The sequence below is a fragment of the Orbicella franksi genome, chromosome 7, assembly GCF_964199315.1.
Source record: "Orbicella franksi chromosome 7, jaOrbFran1.1, whole genome shotgun sequence".
Taxonomy (NCBI): Eukaryota; Metazoa; Cnidaria; class Anthozoa; order Scleractinia; family Merulinidae; genus Orbicella; species Orbicella franksi.
The window spans coordinates 14,202,244-14,218,824 of record NC_138151.1 but is presented as its reverse complement, the minus strand read 5'-3'; the positions used below and the strand labels follow the sequence as shown (position 1 = coordinate 14,218,824).

At 41.7% G+C, this 16,581-nt stretch overlaps 1 protein-coding gene across 2 annotated transcripts; it reads right to left on the bottom strand.

Moving 5' to 3' along the window:
• Nucleotides 1–6,026: 6,026 nt before the first annotated feature.
• Nucleotides 6,027–15,159, bottom strand: LOC145492932 (chondroitin sulfate ABC exolyase-like). 2 transcript variants are annotated; one of them, XM_081472308.1, is made up of 5 exons: nt 14,689–15,159; nt 11,284–11,319; nt 10,864–10,953; nt 8,260–10,265; nt 6,027–7,969 (listed from the first exon to the last, which is right to left on the bottom strand). In XM_081472308.1, the coding sequence occupies exons 3-5, from the start codon at nt 10,931–10,933 to the stop codon at nt 6,527–6,529; spliced, it is 3,519 nt and encodes a 1,172-aa protein (XP_081328434.1). In that variant the 5' UTR covers nt 10,934–10,953; nt 11,284–11,319; nt 14,689–15,159; the 3' UTR covers nt 6,027–6,526. The 2 variants fall into 2 exon arrangements, with proteins under 2 accessions (XP_081328434.1, XP_081328433.1); XM_081472307.1 differs by lacking the exons at nt 10,864–10,953; nt 11,284–11,319; nt 14,689–15,159 and having other exon boundaries at nt 8,260–10,698.
• Nucleotides 15,160–16,581: the final 1,422 nt, after the last annotated feature.

The window sequence follows — 16,581 nt, the reverse complement described above, 5'->3', positions numbered from 1 at the left end:
CACTGTTAGCAAATTTAACCAACCGTTGCCAGCCAACATATGGTTACATTTTCGCGTTCGATAAAAATTCTTTAAAACACTACAGGAGTGTTTAAAACCGAGTGCTTCAACACTGGTAATGTTTTTGCTTCCAGGACGATGCTTCCACGCGATGTTGCAAAAAGATATCGCTTTCCACCGTCCACCTACTTCGAAAGCAGAAAATTACGCTTTCAGCCACTGTAAGCGCAGATGCTGACAACCAATTAGAAGCAAAACCAAAACCAATTGCTCGAAGGTATTTCCCCACGCTTGGTGCCGGCCATAAGTAACTGTAATAAAGTGTATTATCGTTTGTCTCACGATGTAGTCACTTGAGATGTAGATCGCGACGTTTCGACTGCTTACTGCTAGTCTTCTTCAGGCGATAAGGTCGACTGATTGCACGGTATCATTTATATCACAAAGGTCGGCTGTGATTGGTGCATTTCGATCCTCCTATTGTTCCATTATTCCGGCGAGTAGCTGTTCCCTCAGTGGTCCGCTGTTGTACCGTTCTCCTGTTGTTGTGTTTCTTGATCGTGGGTATCCATGCTTCAGGAATTTCAATTCCACTATCCCTGTTGATGTTGTTAGGGTGAAGTCTTATGTGAATAGCTTCCTTGACCCTACGTGTGTACCAGTGAGGATCTCGATCAATAAACTTGACCTCATTCCAGATAGGATAGTGGCCGGTCTCGTGGGTGTGTTCAGAAACGGCGGAGGTCTGGGTTCGGGCGAGTCGTATATCCCTGTCGTGTTCTTTGATCCTCTCCTGCATAGATCTCCCTGTTTCCCCGATGTAGACTTTGCCGCACTCACAGGGAATCCTGTAGACAATACCATCTTGTTAAGCCGGGTTGACGGTGTCCTTTGGTCGCACTAAGTGTGACCGAAGTGTCGTGTCGGACTTAAACAGGATAGTGGAATTGAAATTCCTGAAGCATGGATACCCACGATCAAGAAGCACAACAACAGGAGAACGGTACAACAGCGGACCACTGAGGGAACAGCTACTCGCCGGAATAATGGAACAATAGGAGGATCGAAATGCACCAATCACAGCCGACCTTTGTGATATAAATGATACCGTGCAATCAGTCGACCTTATCGCCTGAAGAAGACTAGCAGTAAGCAGTCGAAACGTCGCGATCTACATCTCAAGTGACTACATCGTGAGACAAACGATAATACACTTTATTATTGCATCTACCACGATGAATAACAACAACCTTTTCCTCGACATAAGTAACTGCTTCCAATTCGTATTGGTTCGTTGCATTATGATTCGCCAGAATAACCGCTTTCGTTTTGGTTTATCTACAATCAATTAAAAATTGTCCTATCATACTTGACTGGGTTTATCTCCTGTTTCTTCTCCTTTCGTAGTAATGACTTGCTTGCCATCGCCGAAATCTACAAGGGGAATCTGTTCTGCTAAAAAACCAAATAGTTCCTTCTTGTTTGCATCTACACGCAGGAATTCCTTCCGGTTTTTTGGCACAGTTGTCAAAGACTGAACACGCCGGCGAATACCACGTCCCCTCTTTCCTCTGGTCGTTGCTTTCAAACTGTTTGGTACATACTCGTCCCATGTGATGTCAAGCCTTTGCACATGCTGCAGCTGGCCCTTGACATATGGAATGAACACCAGATCTGCATACTCTTGAAATTTTTTACTGTATTTGTTGGTTTCACCATGTTAATAGCTGCTGCACCATCAATTATAGCTGTATCTATTGGTGTCGGGGCCCTGGTTCGAGGCTGCGACAGTGATTGAATGCAGTCCGTTAGGTCGGTTTTCTTTCCTGGAAGACAAAGCTTTCCATTTTGTGATATTGATGGTGGACAACCTTGGTTTTCATGTTCAAAAAAATCGTCCAAGTCTCCTTCCCTTTTTTGACACGAGATAAACAGCCGTGAGAAAAGTGCACAGTCACTCTTTAAAGATGAGATTTGCTGCTTGTCTTTGGATGGTTCTTTCTGGCAAGGACTTCTGAACAATGGAAGCTTATTCTTCTTCATAGAATCATTCATGTTCTTTGTTTTTTCTTCACGTAATCTCTCCTTGACAAATGTTTCGAACTGTTCCCGTCCAAGTGTTTCGACCTCTTCTACCGTCTTCACTACAGAAGCATCAGCTACATCTTTTGTGTCAAGAACGAGAAGATCTCCACTTTCATCAGAGAGCGGGTTTCCCATGTCATCAATGACCGAGATTAAGTCCTTCGCATCCTTAGCGAAAGATAGTTGGGTGCTTTTTGCCTCTTCGTGATGCTTTGTAGACCCAGGTTTCATTCTCTTCTCTGTGTCTGAGGAAGCTTCAAATTCTGCTATCAACCTTGCAACTTCTGGACCAGAAATCATCCAGCGCCGTAGAGCGGCAGGATTTTCTGTCAGCCCGACAGCTTCCCCGTCACCCTTCACCATAGCATTATTCTTTTCATGCGCTTGGTCAATGGCGATGGCAGAAAACACTTTAGCAGTCTTCTGTACTGTAAATCCACCATTGAGAAGGTGCGCATAGTTCTGGGGAAGCCTCTTCTTAAGAGTTAGCATATCATGCGTGTGGACTGGTACCCATCTTGAATAATTGACATGGTCAAGAGCGAAAAACCAAGGTGTTAATTTTTGAAGAACATCAAGATAGAGAGGGAGGCAAGACGTGCGCAGTGACCGCAGGAATACGAGATAGAGCAGTTCCAGCTGTAATGTCATGTACCAGAAGTGGAATTGTGACGAGGCTTGTGTCTTTGTTCTGCACCAGTCACTAACTGAAAGAACTTCTTCAAGCGTCTCAGTCTGCTTGTACTCACCATAGGCTTGTGTGAGCAAAGAGTACAAGGCAGCTGCTGTCACCTGATGAGCACGTCGAGTTCGTTTGACATTTGAACCTTTGACAAAAGAATTCACCACCCCTGGTGATGCAATGTTGGCTTGTACGAGAGCGCTTGTCCACCTACTATCTTCTAGCCAGTTTCCGAGAACTGAAAGGGTTGCCATCTCTATATGAAGGCCTCCAAGAATGAAAACAAAGTGTTGCTCGCCATGGGACTCGGGCCAGTTCCGTTGTATTTGTTTGGCTACAGTGAACAACGGTTGATCAATTGCTATGACTGGAGCCTGACCAGGGTTGAGGTATTCTGTAGCTTTCTTGATCACGTCCATCAAGTGGCGAATCATCGGCACACTCTTAGCCTCATCTAGGAATAAAGGAGGCAGCGATGTTATTGCTGGCATTGCTGCTTGCTTTGGCTGTAAGTTGGCATGATGTTCTGCCCAAGTTACTGGTGTCTCTCCATGATATGATTCTTGATTTACTGATATCTTCACTTGATCAAGCCATTCCTATTCGTCAGTGATTGCCATTGATAGAAAACAGCCATCGGCACCTTCGGGCCTCCCCATGTCTGGTGGTTGTGCTTTTTCGCTTCGCAGAACAGCCGGGGGTAGCTCCGCATACCACTCTGGCAAAGAACAAATTGATTTAGTAACTGATCCGGTGTCATTTGCCATGATGATCGCCTCTCGCTCATATCCTGGATTACCTTCAGATATATTTTGGGAAAGGGAAATGCCAGTTCCATGAAAAGACCCCTGGGCCGTTTTGAGCTGGGGTTGTGGTCGATGTTGTCTATGGCTGAAGTTGTAAACGGGCCTCTTCGTAGTTTAATGGGGTACAAAACACCATCTTCTTCAAACCTACGGCAAACTGAATTTCCAATCTCCGTTGAGATGCCAAGAACACGATCATAGGAAATCGACATGCCCAAATTGAAAAAAGTGTCTACTAGCTCTCGTTTGCGCGTTTGTGCATGGACAGACAGACCAACGTAAAGAGGCACACGTGCTTCTCGATCCTTGCTATGGCGATCACAATTGGAATCTATTTCACGGCGATCGACGGATTTAGCAGTTGAACTGAAGTAACTGGGCAACAGTGAGTGCTGCTTGAGAAGAGGAGTTTTTAAGTTGACTTTCAATGTTTGGCCCATACAAAATCATTTTCACCAAAGACACCAGAGAAGGCGGGACTGAGTTCTCATGACACTGTCTGTGAAATGTCTCCTTAAAAGTAGACTTGGTAGCCAACATTTCTTTCCTAACAATGGTGGCTGCCTTTGCAAGATAGTTTGCATTAGCTTCACAGACTCGCTGTAGTGCTGTTCCAATGTCGCTATCAAAGGCCAACAACGTATCCCGACCCTGTTGGTAGGCTCATAGACTAGGAATACTTGCTAGTATCCTATTCTTGAGTCTAGTTGAATGCAGAGCGCCAGGTTGAACAATCCCGAGTTGCTTTAGTCTGGATGTGTACATTTCCGACAGCTTTGTCATTTTAAACGCTAAAACACTCTTACTTTCAGTTCGACTTTCCTCTATGTATGAAATTAACTCTGCAAGGACAATTCCGTGAGTCAATTTTTCGTCATCATCTACTTTCGCCGCTTTTGACATTTTTGAACGGGTTTGGTTGCTCAGTGTTGTTAAGCATGATTTGTGATATTTAGCTTCTTGTGCCACCTTGTCACCGGCGCTTAGCTTCGCCAACAACTTTTCATTTTGTAGATCCATGGCCATTTGACGCACTCAAGAGTCTAGACTGAAAGTGCTAACACTATGAAGGGGCTCTTCGGAGTCTAGTTCCTCGCAAAAGAAGCAGACTGATTTCGAAGCAGTACACTAAAGACTTCTACGTGTCCGTTTTGGAGGAATTTCTCTCATTGATTCCGTCGCGTCAGCGCTTCGCTTTTGAGCTCTTTTAAGTTTCGTAACATTAAATTTGGAGCTACATCTCTTATGCCAGCAAGCATTGTGTTGAAAAAGCGTGTTTTCAACACCACTCCCTTCATCTAGGGTATCTAATGTGACAGGCAGTGGTAAACTGCCTATTTCCACAAACTACTTTAATTTTGATGCAAGCGTCTTACATCCGGCACCAATATCACCTCGTTTTGAACGTGCAGGGCACTGCAGTGGCTCTCCAGTGTCTTCTTGACAGAGAACACATTTTTCCAGTCTATTGGACTCGAAATAATTGCTCTTTCATAACACATCCCAGGGCTACTGAATGATTGTTTTGCACATTTAGAACAAGGAAAGTAATAGTCCTTATTAGCAGCGAGATTAGTTCTTGCTCCTAACAGATGAAGCAGTTGACTTCAAATATTATACATAATTCAGTACTCAGAAACATACTTAAAACACAGCTTTCGACCAATTTGATCGCATTTAACCCATTCAAATCAAAAGCTCTATTACCTAATTGGTGACAATGAAATGTCACTGCTTATTCCAACAACGAATTTATTATGATTTTCATCTTATAGTTACTGAATGCACCTACATGATAATTCAGTTGAGTTGCATTGGTAATTCATGGCAGCAAGTAATTCAGAGTGTTTTATAGTTTAAGCAGCATTAGATATTAAAATATGTTAAGCCAAAGAATCAAACAATTGAAAAACCATTCCAAATCGTCTGGCAACAAAATAATAACATCAAGTGCTTTTGTTTACTTACAGACAACATAGCGTTGTTTCCCAAATGATCCAATATGGCGGATGTGAATTGCAATGTGAAAGTGCATTATGGGTAGGCACCAGTCTCTCTCTCAATTAACTCTATCTTTTATTGTTATAGTGCGCTTACAACTTCAAAGCAGATGCATATTTCTCCTAGGAGATAATGCATTCCTAACCTTTTTCTTTGATCATTAACAGATTAATGACCAGTGATTCCAAAAATAATTACACTGCTACGCAAACGTTGATAATGGTTGCCTTATATTACAAAAGCTACTGTTACTGTAATATACTAAGATTACAGTTGTCCAAACTGCCTATTATTAATGCAGCATCTCTTTATGAGTTTAAACTTCTCCATTAATGTCCATTTTAAGTTAAGTGACGTACTTCACCACAAACACATGTAAAACTCTAGCGGAAACTGAAGGTCAAGGTAATTCAGAATTTACAGGTGATCATAGGTGATCATAGGTGAAAGGAACATGGAACTGGGTTAGCAAGTGAAGTTATAATGCCAAAAAGCAAGGAATGCTAGTGTATCCAAAGGTATTAATATTCACATCGCAGGCGAAATAGTTATGTTATGATTTTAGCCTCGTTTTCATGCGAAACAACCCCTTAAATGGCCTTAACAAGACTTTTAGCGGTGGCTCCATATCAGAGGGTTTTCAATGTATTCTAAGCTACCTATATGCAAAATTTGGAGATTTGTTCACAAAGTGCACGATTTCCCTCAAATATGCACATATCCACCGGACTATGAAAGAGCTCGTCAGAGATGTTTATTATGCCATGCGCTGCAGACGTCTAACAATGCAAGCAAATATAAAAGAATACGACAACCATTGATCACTTGTTATTTCATTTTATTTAACTACTGATACCGTACACTTTTAAATATCTATTCATCAGTGTAATACATGCATCATAAGGAATAGAGCACGACCAACTGAAATTGCCCTTGTAGGTCGCTGAGCTTTTTACTGACGTGGCTTCTTCTTCAATTTGACTTCTACGCTAAAGCCATTCTTAAGATTCAAAAATCGAACTTTCTTGCCTTGAACAATCCACACGTTGGGTTTGTAGCAGTCTGGTTCACCATGAGTTTGGACCGAGACGATGCTCTTCTGCACTTCCTTTTTTAACGTGACGACTATTTCTCTTTCCGCACTTGATGACTGAAATAATTCTTCCAGCCCTACGTCACCTGAATTAGTGAGAGGATCCGTTGCGGTATGAAGATTCAAGCTTGGAATGCTTATACTGAGAAAGATATGCTGTGAAGTTTCCTCAGCCATGATAAGGCAGTTGCCGCTTCCTACTTTATTTATTGGACCAGCACGTGGAAGGCGTGTGGCTCTTGCAAACATGACATAACCAGTAATGGGATGGTTGAGGCTTGTCCATGACTTTGGTGATTTGAGAAACTGGACGACATGGGCAGTTGAATCTTTCTGGAGAACTGTGTAAACTTTGTTTCCTTGTGTTTCCTGGGCCGTTGCCAAGTCGGCTAATGTTGCATGATAACTTTGTGTTGGGATCAGAACAGCGTACTCATAATCGCTGTCGGAGGGAGTGGCACCATGGTGGAACCATGCTGTACCGTAACGGCCTGTTGTTGTTGTTTCGCCGTCATCGGTCTTTGAGGTCTGATCTTGCACGTGAACTTTTAGGATTGATTTGCTGGGACTTGGTATGTAGTAGAAGTTTCCTTTTGCATCAGTGAGGGATGTGTAGCTTCTGGCTGCAGTCGTCGGTGTTTCGACAGGCAATGTATCTGCATAGGCTTTTTTGACGTTGTTGACTTTTATGAAGGACGAACTCACTCCACTTACTAACTTGTCTTGAAAAAGAGTTGTTTGAATGACTTTTCTATTAGTGTTTTGTGCCGTGATGTGACTTCCTAAACACACCAGCAGGTTTTCAAAGAAGAAAACCGATTTTTTGAACTCAAGGTCGATACTCCCTCGCCAATCCGTCAATCCGTAATCTGGTTGTTTAAAGTCCATACCAAATATCCCGTTTTCCAAGGATCCCGTACCTTTAAATGTAAGACCTCCAGCAAGATCCTTTCGATTGTAGTTCCTCGCTTTATTTATGTTTAAGTCATTCAGATTTGGATCTCCAATCGCGATTGTTGTTGCCCCTGGAACTTTAGCCCAGTCCCATCCGTTTTGGACATCATGTACGCCAAGTAGTGATTCACTGTTGGCAATCAGAAGTGCGCCATGACTAGCAAACATTCCATAAATGTTCTCTTTGTGCGGCTTATTTTCGTAGTCCCAAATGAAGCGATTGAATCCTTTGCAAGAAGCAGCCCATTGCTTGCGCCGATGCACCGATAGAACGGCGAAGTTCTTTGACCAGTGACCTTCTGGGGACGGTTCAGCTGAAATGCTTTTAGATGTAGCGGCGGATACAACCTGAAAAAAGACAAAAGAGATTTTAAACATACCTGATCAGCTTTTATAAAAGAGGATGGTATTAAACGATTAGTAGTTAGGAAACCGTTGCAGATCGGCGATCCTGAGAAATATATTCGTTCCCGTTAGAAGTAAACATCAGACGTTCGTCCTCCAGAAATTAAATTATATTGTTTAAACTCCATCAACATCTGGTAAATAGATAAAGCTTACCATTGGCATTTTACCTTGTAATTAATTAGAATGAACTTGATCTTTTTAAAGCATGAAAAAACAATACTTCTACTTACTGCCTTCATAATGTCTAGAGATCCCAAACTGTTGAAATAGTACTTGCCCTTCCTAATTTTTCCATCTTTTAAATAATTATCCACATCTGGGTCGCTCTCATCATATAACCGCAAGAACATTTCTGCGCCTTTCACATTGGTTACAGTGATTCCTGTTGGTGTCACAGAAGGCAGAACGGAAGGATGTTCAACGCTGATGTAAGCATAGCCTGCTAATGCTGCTTTGATGAGAACCTTTTTGACATAATTTGGGAACCGTCCGTTAACACCGTTTGGAGTGGAATACTTGAGCGCTATGAGACGCAGCGTTTCAAGTCCTCGCCTGATGTTGTTGACCGATGTTGTCGATAGAACGAATTCCGTTCCTCCAAGAAGGTAATGAACCAAAGCTGCATTGTGCAAAGCTTGTGGCACATACGCTGATCCATAAAACGCTTTGTGGTGATGTCCTGTAAAGTCAGGTTTGATCACTCCTCCAAGACCGTCGTTCACTGCTAAAGCGTTATTTATCCATCGAAGCACAGCGTCCATGTCCCGAATCTTGGCTTTTTTTTCTGCATCAGTGTCTTGTGGCATCACCAACACTATAATGAGTCTAAACAGAAGTAGCGAGATCATACGGTCAGCAGTGGTTCCTTTGATTTCAAATGTTGGAGACTGATAAACTTCTCCGAAGTCATTGTACCATTTTGCTGTGCTAATGAGGTCCAACAATCTGCTCTTTGAAGGTGGGCTTAGAGAAACACAGAGAAGAAACAGAGTATGCATGAATCCAGCACCATCCTTGTTCATTTCGTGGTCCAAAGATCCAAGGCCACTTCCGTCGGCGAATCCTTGTTGTTTCACGTAATCGAGGAGGTTGTTGATTTTGTTTAATCGATGAACATTAAGAGAGTTTATGGCAGTTTTGACTTGTTGGCTGGTTAGGGGGGGAGTTGAGGATAGGTAGCTTTTAAATTTGTTTTGCATGTCCCTCTGCTCGCCTGCAATAGCTTTGTATGCATTGTTTTTTTTGCTTTGCTGATTAGAGTTAAGGTTAGCCAGCTGGGCAGTAACAGTACTATCTATTTCTACAGTTCGAGATCTAAGATGGTATTCCAAAGCCAAAGGCAAAAGAATTGTTTCCATGATAAATCCAAATTTTTGTCCGTTTCTGCAGTCTCTGCAAAACAAAGGTGGGCCGATGACTTTGTTTCCATCGAATGTTAATGCCTGGTACTTTGAATGCGCGTCTTTAATACTTCGCGAAAGGGAATTCCATCTATTTTTGATGAGACTTGTCCCTTGGAACTTGGGCGATGCTTTCGTTTCATCACAGTACCAGTTCCTGAGCCGGCTTTTAATAACCTCCAAGCTCTGTATCTTTTTTGGATCAACTGTCGTGGGCAATGCAGGAGGGAACTGTTGACTCCAGTAGTACGTCCGTTGCCAAAAGTTACTTGCGTCATACAATTCTAAGCCAAAAGGACTGACGGGAGGTACAATTTTATCACGTGACTGTTTGCTAACGCTCTGCGAAAACTCTAACAAGTCTATGTGGATCGTGTCGGCTTCACTCAGGACGAAGTTGACATCATTGATCACGGCACCTGAGGAAAAGCTTGTGCTTGTCAACTTGCACTCTGAAAACGTGACCCAAATTCCTCTCCACCCTTGAAAATCAAGATTCACTCGAAACCGAGCGACGGTAGTAGCTGAACGCTGGACAGTGTTTTTGAATTCCACTCTAAGGGTTTTTCCGGGTGAGGCGTTTTCTTTGTACAACCACACTTTGACGCCACCTCGGGAGAGCCACCTGTTAGGAATGGTGAATGTTGAAGCGGCATAAAGTCGCAGCGTTGAGGCACCAGTCGCTTGCCAGTTCAAGGACTTTTGTCCCTGCTTGACGGTCTTTCGGTCTGAAGACAGAGTTACTGTACCCGATCCCGGTGGATTAGACTGAAAGCAGTTTGCTTCATTCACGTTTTCGAAGTCGAACAGGTGACCACTGGTGCAAGGAGATGGGACTGGAGAGAAATAGAAAGAGATCAATACAGTCGGTGATACCTGCCTTCTGAGCCCGGCAGCACATGAGATTAACATTACCCATTTTTTTAAACGCCGAGAGGAATATTTAGTCTCGCGCAATATGGTGATTGTGCTTTTTTGTTTCTTCTGATTTACACCAGGCTCACCGTAAAACAGCGACCGCTTCATGTGGCTCTTTTATCGACACTACACTTAGCGACCAGGTATTCTAAGCTGATTATGTCTCTGAAGCAATCGCGAGAACATTTAGGGTTTTTTGTTTATTTTTCAGTTGAGGTTATTCGGTGAGTCGACATAAGGCCTTTCCTTTGGTTGGTTGCTGACGGATGAACATATTCCATTGCTACTAAATAAAATCAATTGTGAACAGGCAAAATGACCACTGAGTTTGAAGAAGGAAACAAATATAGAAATTTGAAAACCACGCCAGCCTTCGTGCTATACTTTCTCGTTTTCTGATTCCAGTGTAAAGTTCATTGAAATGCAGTACTTTAGCGGGTGGATCGTTTGTTTTAAACAGAGTTTTTGATGCTTGAGTGATTTTCTTAAGTAATTGTTAATAGCTGAGTGACCTACCTTGTGCCCAAGTCAAGGGAAGAGTGAACAGCAGGTATGTAAGATGCTGTAATGCAAGGTGTGAGACCATTTTGTCTTGCCGACCCTAATCTGTCGAAATAAACGTATTCATTAGACGTGAAAATATATGTGGTGCTATGATAGGAAGAGGTTCATGATGTTTGTACAAAATCGCACTATAACAAATATTTTCAGTGTAACAGCAAAGTTTCCAGTTGTCCCGTTCCTAGTTTCAAAAGGATTTTCCTTTTCAGGGTGGGCTTGCGATGAACATGCTAAGCACGTTTGAAATACTACGATTTCTATGTTTCGGCAGCTCAAACGCAATGCTTTTACAAGCACCAAAATTTTATTCAAAGAGCCCAAGTATGTCTAATCTGACTAAAGGAGTTACGTTTCTTACCACAAGTGGGGTCTTACCACAAACTGCCTTCTTCGCAGGACACCAGCTTTCCACTGAAAGAAGAAGCACCATGTTGAAATGTTTAAAAAGGATAAGTAGTTTTGACATGTCTCCCAGCACTGTTTTCACTTTCACCCTTCGCATTTAATAGGTTGATATCATCACAAAAAGACAAAAGCTATATAGACACCAGTACATGGATGCAGAGTTATCTTGAAAATGAAACATAAAGGGGAGACCCTAGTTTTCGAAAACGGTGTAAGTTGTGGATAAACAGAATCAGTTTAATGCACTCTGTTCTTAGAGTAAAGATTTGTCTATTTAGCAAAAACAGGTATTGGCTTTTTGATTTACCAGAACATGAAAATCAAGTAGATTGTTGAACAGTACTAGTAAATTTGCTAATTTTGTTATCGTACCTTAAAAAATCCGGATGCTGTATACGAAATTAGACGGCTTGTCGAGAATGTTTAAGCGTAGAAGTGATAGCTTTCAGGTACAACTGTTCATAAGAGCCGCCTCTTAATTACGTAATGTATTCATTATTCACGACTCAAAAATGTTTGAATCATCAACCGACAATAAAGTGTTAACTCATTTTCACAGGTACATCTACCCGGCAGTAAATGAATATCTCCAAGTCAGACGTTATCGATTTTAAAACAACTTGCTCGAAATAAAATGCTACAGTAACTTTATTATTATCAGAAGGAGCCGCAATTAACAATCTATACCGTATCCAAATATTTCATGTTGACTGTTTGAATACAATTAAGATAAAATTCGAGTTTATTTAAACACTATTTAGTCGTGGATACGCGAAGCGTAGAAACGACTATTGTTATGGGGCAAAATATGCAAATGTCTCAGTCACTCAGATGTAAACTTTTGTCCGATAACATGGAGAGCCTGCATGGGTACGAGTTTCTCGAAGACCTCCAAATTTGAGAGCGGCCATTTTTGCGATTCATGTGTTTCGCTTTTGTAAATATGCAGTATGTTGCCTATGGGCTTTTCCTCACGCGTAGATGAAAGCTAAGAGAGAGGTATTTATGACTGTGGTCATGTATCGGTTACAACAGCGCGGCCGGCAAGGTCAAAGAATTGATACCAGTCAAAGTCAGGAAGTGAGATCGTGTTTACTAGAAGTGGATATTGGACTCATAGCATTTTTCTTGGCTAGAGAATATGGTGGTTTTCCATTCGCTTTTTCTCCTTGTAGAGTCCAAAGTGAGCCTAAGGTAGCCTGTTTCTGCATTGTATCCGCTTTATGTACACATTGAAATTCTGGCGGTGCTCGTATATAAAATTCGAAAGCCGTAATTTAATTTGTATTTTAACAGACTTTAAAATAGGCTTACTTAAAGAAAAAAATTCAAATTGCTTTATCTTTTAATTTTGTTGTTCTTCACATTACATTTCCTCTGTATTCTATGCAATTCGACCAGAGTGAACATTTCTTCATCAATAGTATACAAGTTGGCATCCACGATCGAGTGATGCCCTAAAATTTAAGTGATGGATAGACAAATTAGCATTCAAGGGACTGCCTAGAGCTACTTTTTGCGACAAAGATTTACGGTCCAATCATGTTAAACACAAGCCATGTCAAACAGGCATAGTGGCTGGTGATGTACGTATAATTTTATTTTTCTTCCCGAAACGAGATACGTAAACAAATGGTTTCAAAACTTAAAATAAATATTCATTGTATCTGTCAACAATCGTTTTGAATATTTCTCCATTGCTAGTGAAATTAACACAAACAACTGCCAAGATAGGAAAAAAATACTGTGACTTCGTTCTCCAAGAAAGAAAACTATTAATTGTTATTTTTATTGTCTACCTTAAAATCTGCATAGGGTGTCTTTTAAACAAACACCCTAAGACCCCCCAGACCCCCTAAGACCCAAAAACTTAAAACCAGAAGACCCCCCCATTTTTTACATTTTTTGGGGAGGAGGGGGGAGGCGGGGGCTTCCCCAGTTCCCCCAGAAAAATCGCTTCTTTTTGAGGGAGGGGAGCTGTGTGATCTGCCGCTACACAAGATGCTCCGCACAAGATACTTCGACAAAACGACAGCAACTGAAGATGACACAGAATGGTGGCTCGGACAGTTTGTGAGTATGTCAACCTCGTGCTTTCCACGGGAGATTAAAGACTGGAGGGAGGGAAGGAAGGGAGGGAGGCCCTCAGGAACATGGTCCTATTGCATTTAATCCAGCTATTCACTACAGCGATAAGTCATTTATAGTTTGCAAAACGACGTAGGATCCTCTTGAGATTTCCGAAGAAGATCTGGACATTGCTCGACGATTTCCGGGCACATGGTTAGTCAAAATATGAGTCTATTTTCAAATTCCGTCTCTCCCCGCCCCCCCCCCCGCCGACCCCCCCACCGCCCCCCCTCAAATAAAAAAAATTTTTTAGGGCGGGTGGAACGAAAATGGGGAGTACTGGGGCGAGGGAGAGCATAGTACAGTTGTCAGTTTGTCAACCTCTTGCTCTTCACGGGAGATTAAAAAGCGGAGAGTGGTACATATCTGGTGGAAGTGACAAAAACAAGAGAGAGTACAAACAGGAGACACTTTGACACCTCCTCGGGAGAGCCACCTGTTAGCAATGGTGAATTTTGAAGCAGCATAAAAGCGCAGCGTTAAGGGACCAGTTGCTTTCCATTTTAAGGACTTTTGTCCTTGTTTGAGGGTCTTTTGGTCTGAAGACAGAGTTACTGTACTCAATCCCAGTGCATTAGACGGAAAGCAAGTTGCTTCATTCACGTTTTCGAATTCGAACAGGTGACCACTTGTACAAGAGGATGGGGCTGGAGAGAAATAGAAAGAGAACGAGACAGTTGGTGATACTTGCCTTCTGAGCCCAGCAGCACATGAGATTAATATTACCCATTTTTTAAACGCTGAGAGGAAAACTTAGTCTCGCGCAATATGGTGACTGTGCTTTTTTGTTTCTTTTGATTTACACCAGGCTTCCCGTAAGACAGCAACCGCTTTATGTGTCTCTTTTCTCCACACTACACTTAACGACCAAGTGTTCTAAGGTAAATATGTCGCTGAGGCAATCGCAAGAACTTTTAGCGTTTTTTATTTACTTTTTTAGCTGAGAAGGTCATTCGGTGAGTCAACGTAAGGTTTTTCCTTTGGTTGGTTGCTGACGGATGAACATATTCCATGCCTATGAACATCAATGGTGAACAGGCAAAATGACCACTGAGTTTGAAGAAGGAAACAAATATAGAAATTTGAAAACCACGCCAGCCTTCATGCTATACTTTCTCGTTTTCTGATTCCAGTGTAAAGTTCATTGAAATGCAGTTCTTTAGCGTGTGGATCTTTTTGTCTTAAACAGGGTTTTTCGTGCTTGACTGATTTTCTTAAGCAACTGTTAATAACTGAGTGACCTACCTTGCGCCCAAGTCAAGGGAGGAGTGAACAGCAGGTATATTAAATGCTGTAATGCAAGGTGTGAAACTATTTGATCTTGCCGACCCTAATCTGTCGAAATAAAGGTATTCACAAGACGTGAAGATATATCTGGTTACATGTTACTATATATGTGACTAAAGGAGTCACGTCTCTCACCACAGATGGGGTCTTACCACAAACGGTCTTCTTCGCTGGACGCCAGTTTTCCACTGAAAGAAGAAGCGCCATGTTGAAAAAAGTGTAAGTAGTTTCGACGTGTCTCGCAGACTGTTTTCACTGTCACCCTTGACGTTTAATAGGTTGATATCATCACAAAAAGAAAAAGCTTATAGACACCAGGAGACGCAGAGTTATTTAAAAAATGAAACAAAGGAAAGACCCTAGTATTCGAAAACGGTATAAGTTATGAATAAACAGAATCAGTTTAATGCACTCTGTTTTTAGAGTAAAGATTTCAGTGTTCTATTTAGCAAAAACAGGTTTTGGCTTTTTGATCTACCAGAACATGAAAATCAAGTAGATTGTTGAACAGTCCCAGTAAATTTGCTAATTTTGTTACCCTACCTTAAAAAATCCGGATGCTGAATCCGAAATTTGACGGCTTGTCGAGAATGTTAAAGAGTAGAAGTCATAAGCTTTTCAGGTACAAATCTTCATAAAAGCCGCCTCCTTATTACGTGAGGTATTCATTATTCAGGACTAAAAAATGTTTCAAAGATCAACCGACAATAAAGTGTTACGGTGTAACGAACTCGACCGGGGCCACCAGTTATGATTTCTACCAATCACAAGACGAGTTTAGAATAAAAGAACAGGAGTTCGTTCATTTCCGAACAAGCAAATGTGACTGGGAATTGATGCGAAAGGCAACGTGAAAGTGCATTGCGACGCTTCCATTTACGGGGACACATTGTTCATTTTCATCACCGAAAAGGCAAGTAAATATTTTCTGAATGGCGGCCCAAAGATTTGGAACAAACAGACTAAAACAACAAATATATTTATGAGCCAAATGTGGGCCTCGAATGCTAAAGACGAACCCAACGCAAATCTGTTTACCGAATAGAGGCCTGGAAAAGTTCTTACCACAAATACATTTACCGAAAACCCGTGGACCGGGAATTTTGAAAACGTACTAAACACAATAAGGGAGTTTAAGTAACCACGAAGGCGATGCCGAGGACAACGTCGATTAAAAAGTGACTTTATATTTTATGTACGAATCTCGCGGTACTCTAAAGTTATTTACCTTGTTTATCACTGTCAAAACTTTCACGAAACTGAATCTGGGACATAGCGATAAACTTAAAATAAAAATTTCAAAAATTAGCCGTCGTGGTTCACGTTCTCTAGACAACGCAGAATTTGGTCATTTCACCTTGTTGTTTTGCCGAGGACGGTAAAGAAATGTACCAAGAATTATAACGCACGTGCACAGCCATTGTTCTCCTCATTAAATCTTTTGTTTAGCGACGTTCCCGTTGCCGTTGCCGTCGTGGTTTTCTTAAACTCCCTATTTAATATTAACCGAATGACGGCCGGGAACGTCCAGGACGACAGAGAGTAACACAAATATATTTACCGAATGACGTCCAGGAATTTTGAAGACAAAACGGCATAAAACGTACTAAACACAATTTTATTCACGGAATAAAAACGGCGGGAAATTTTGATAATATAAGAACTTAGGCCCGGTTCATACGTCGCTTTTCTGCCGTGTCGAATTCAATTCAATGAATTAAATTCGACAGAAATTCGACGTTTGAATCGGCTGCCGCATTTCTGCCGCACGTTCGACTGGTCTTGTCGCATTATCCGACAGAAATGCGACACCGATTCACACGTCGAATTTCTGCCGTGTCGAATCTAATG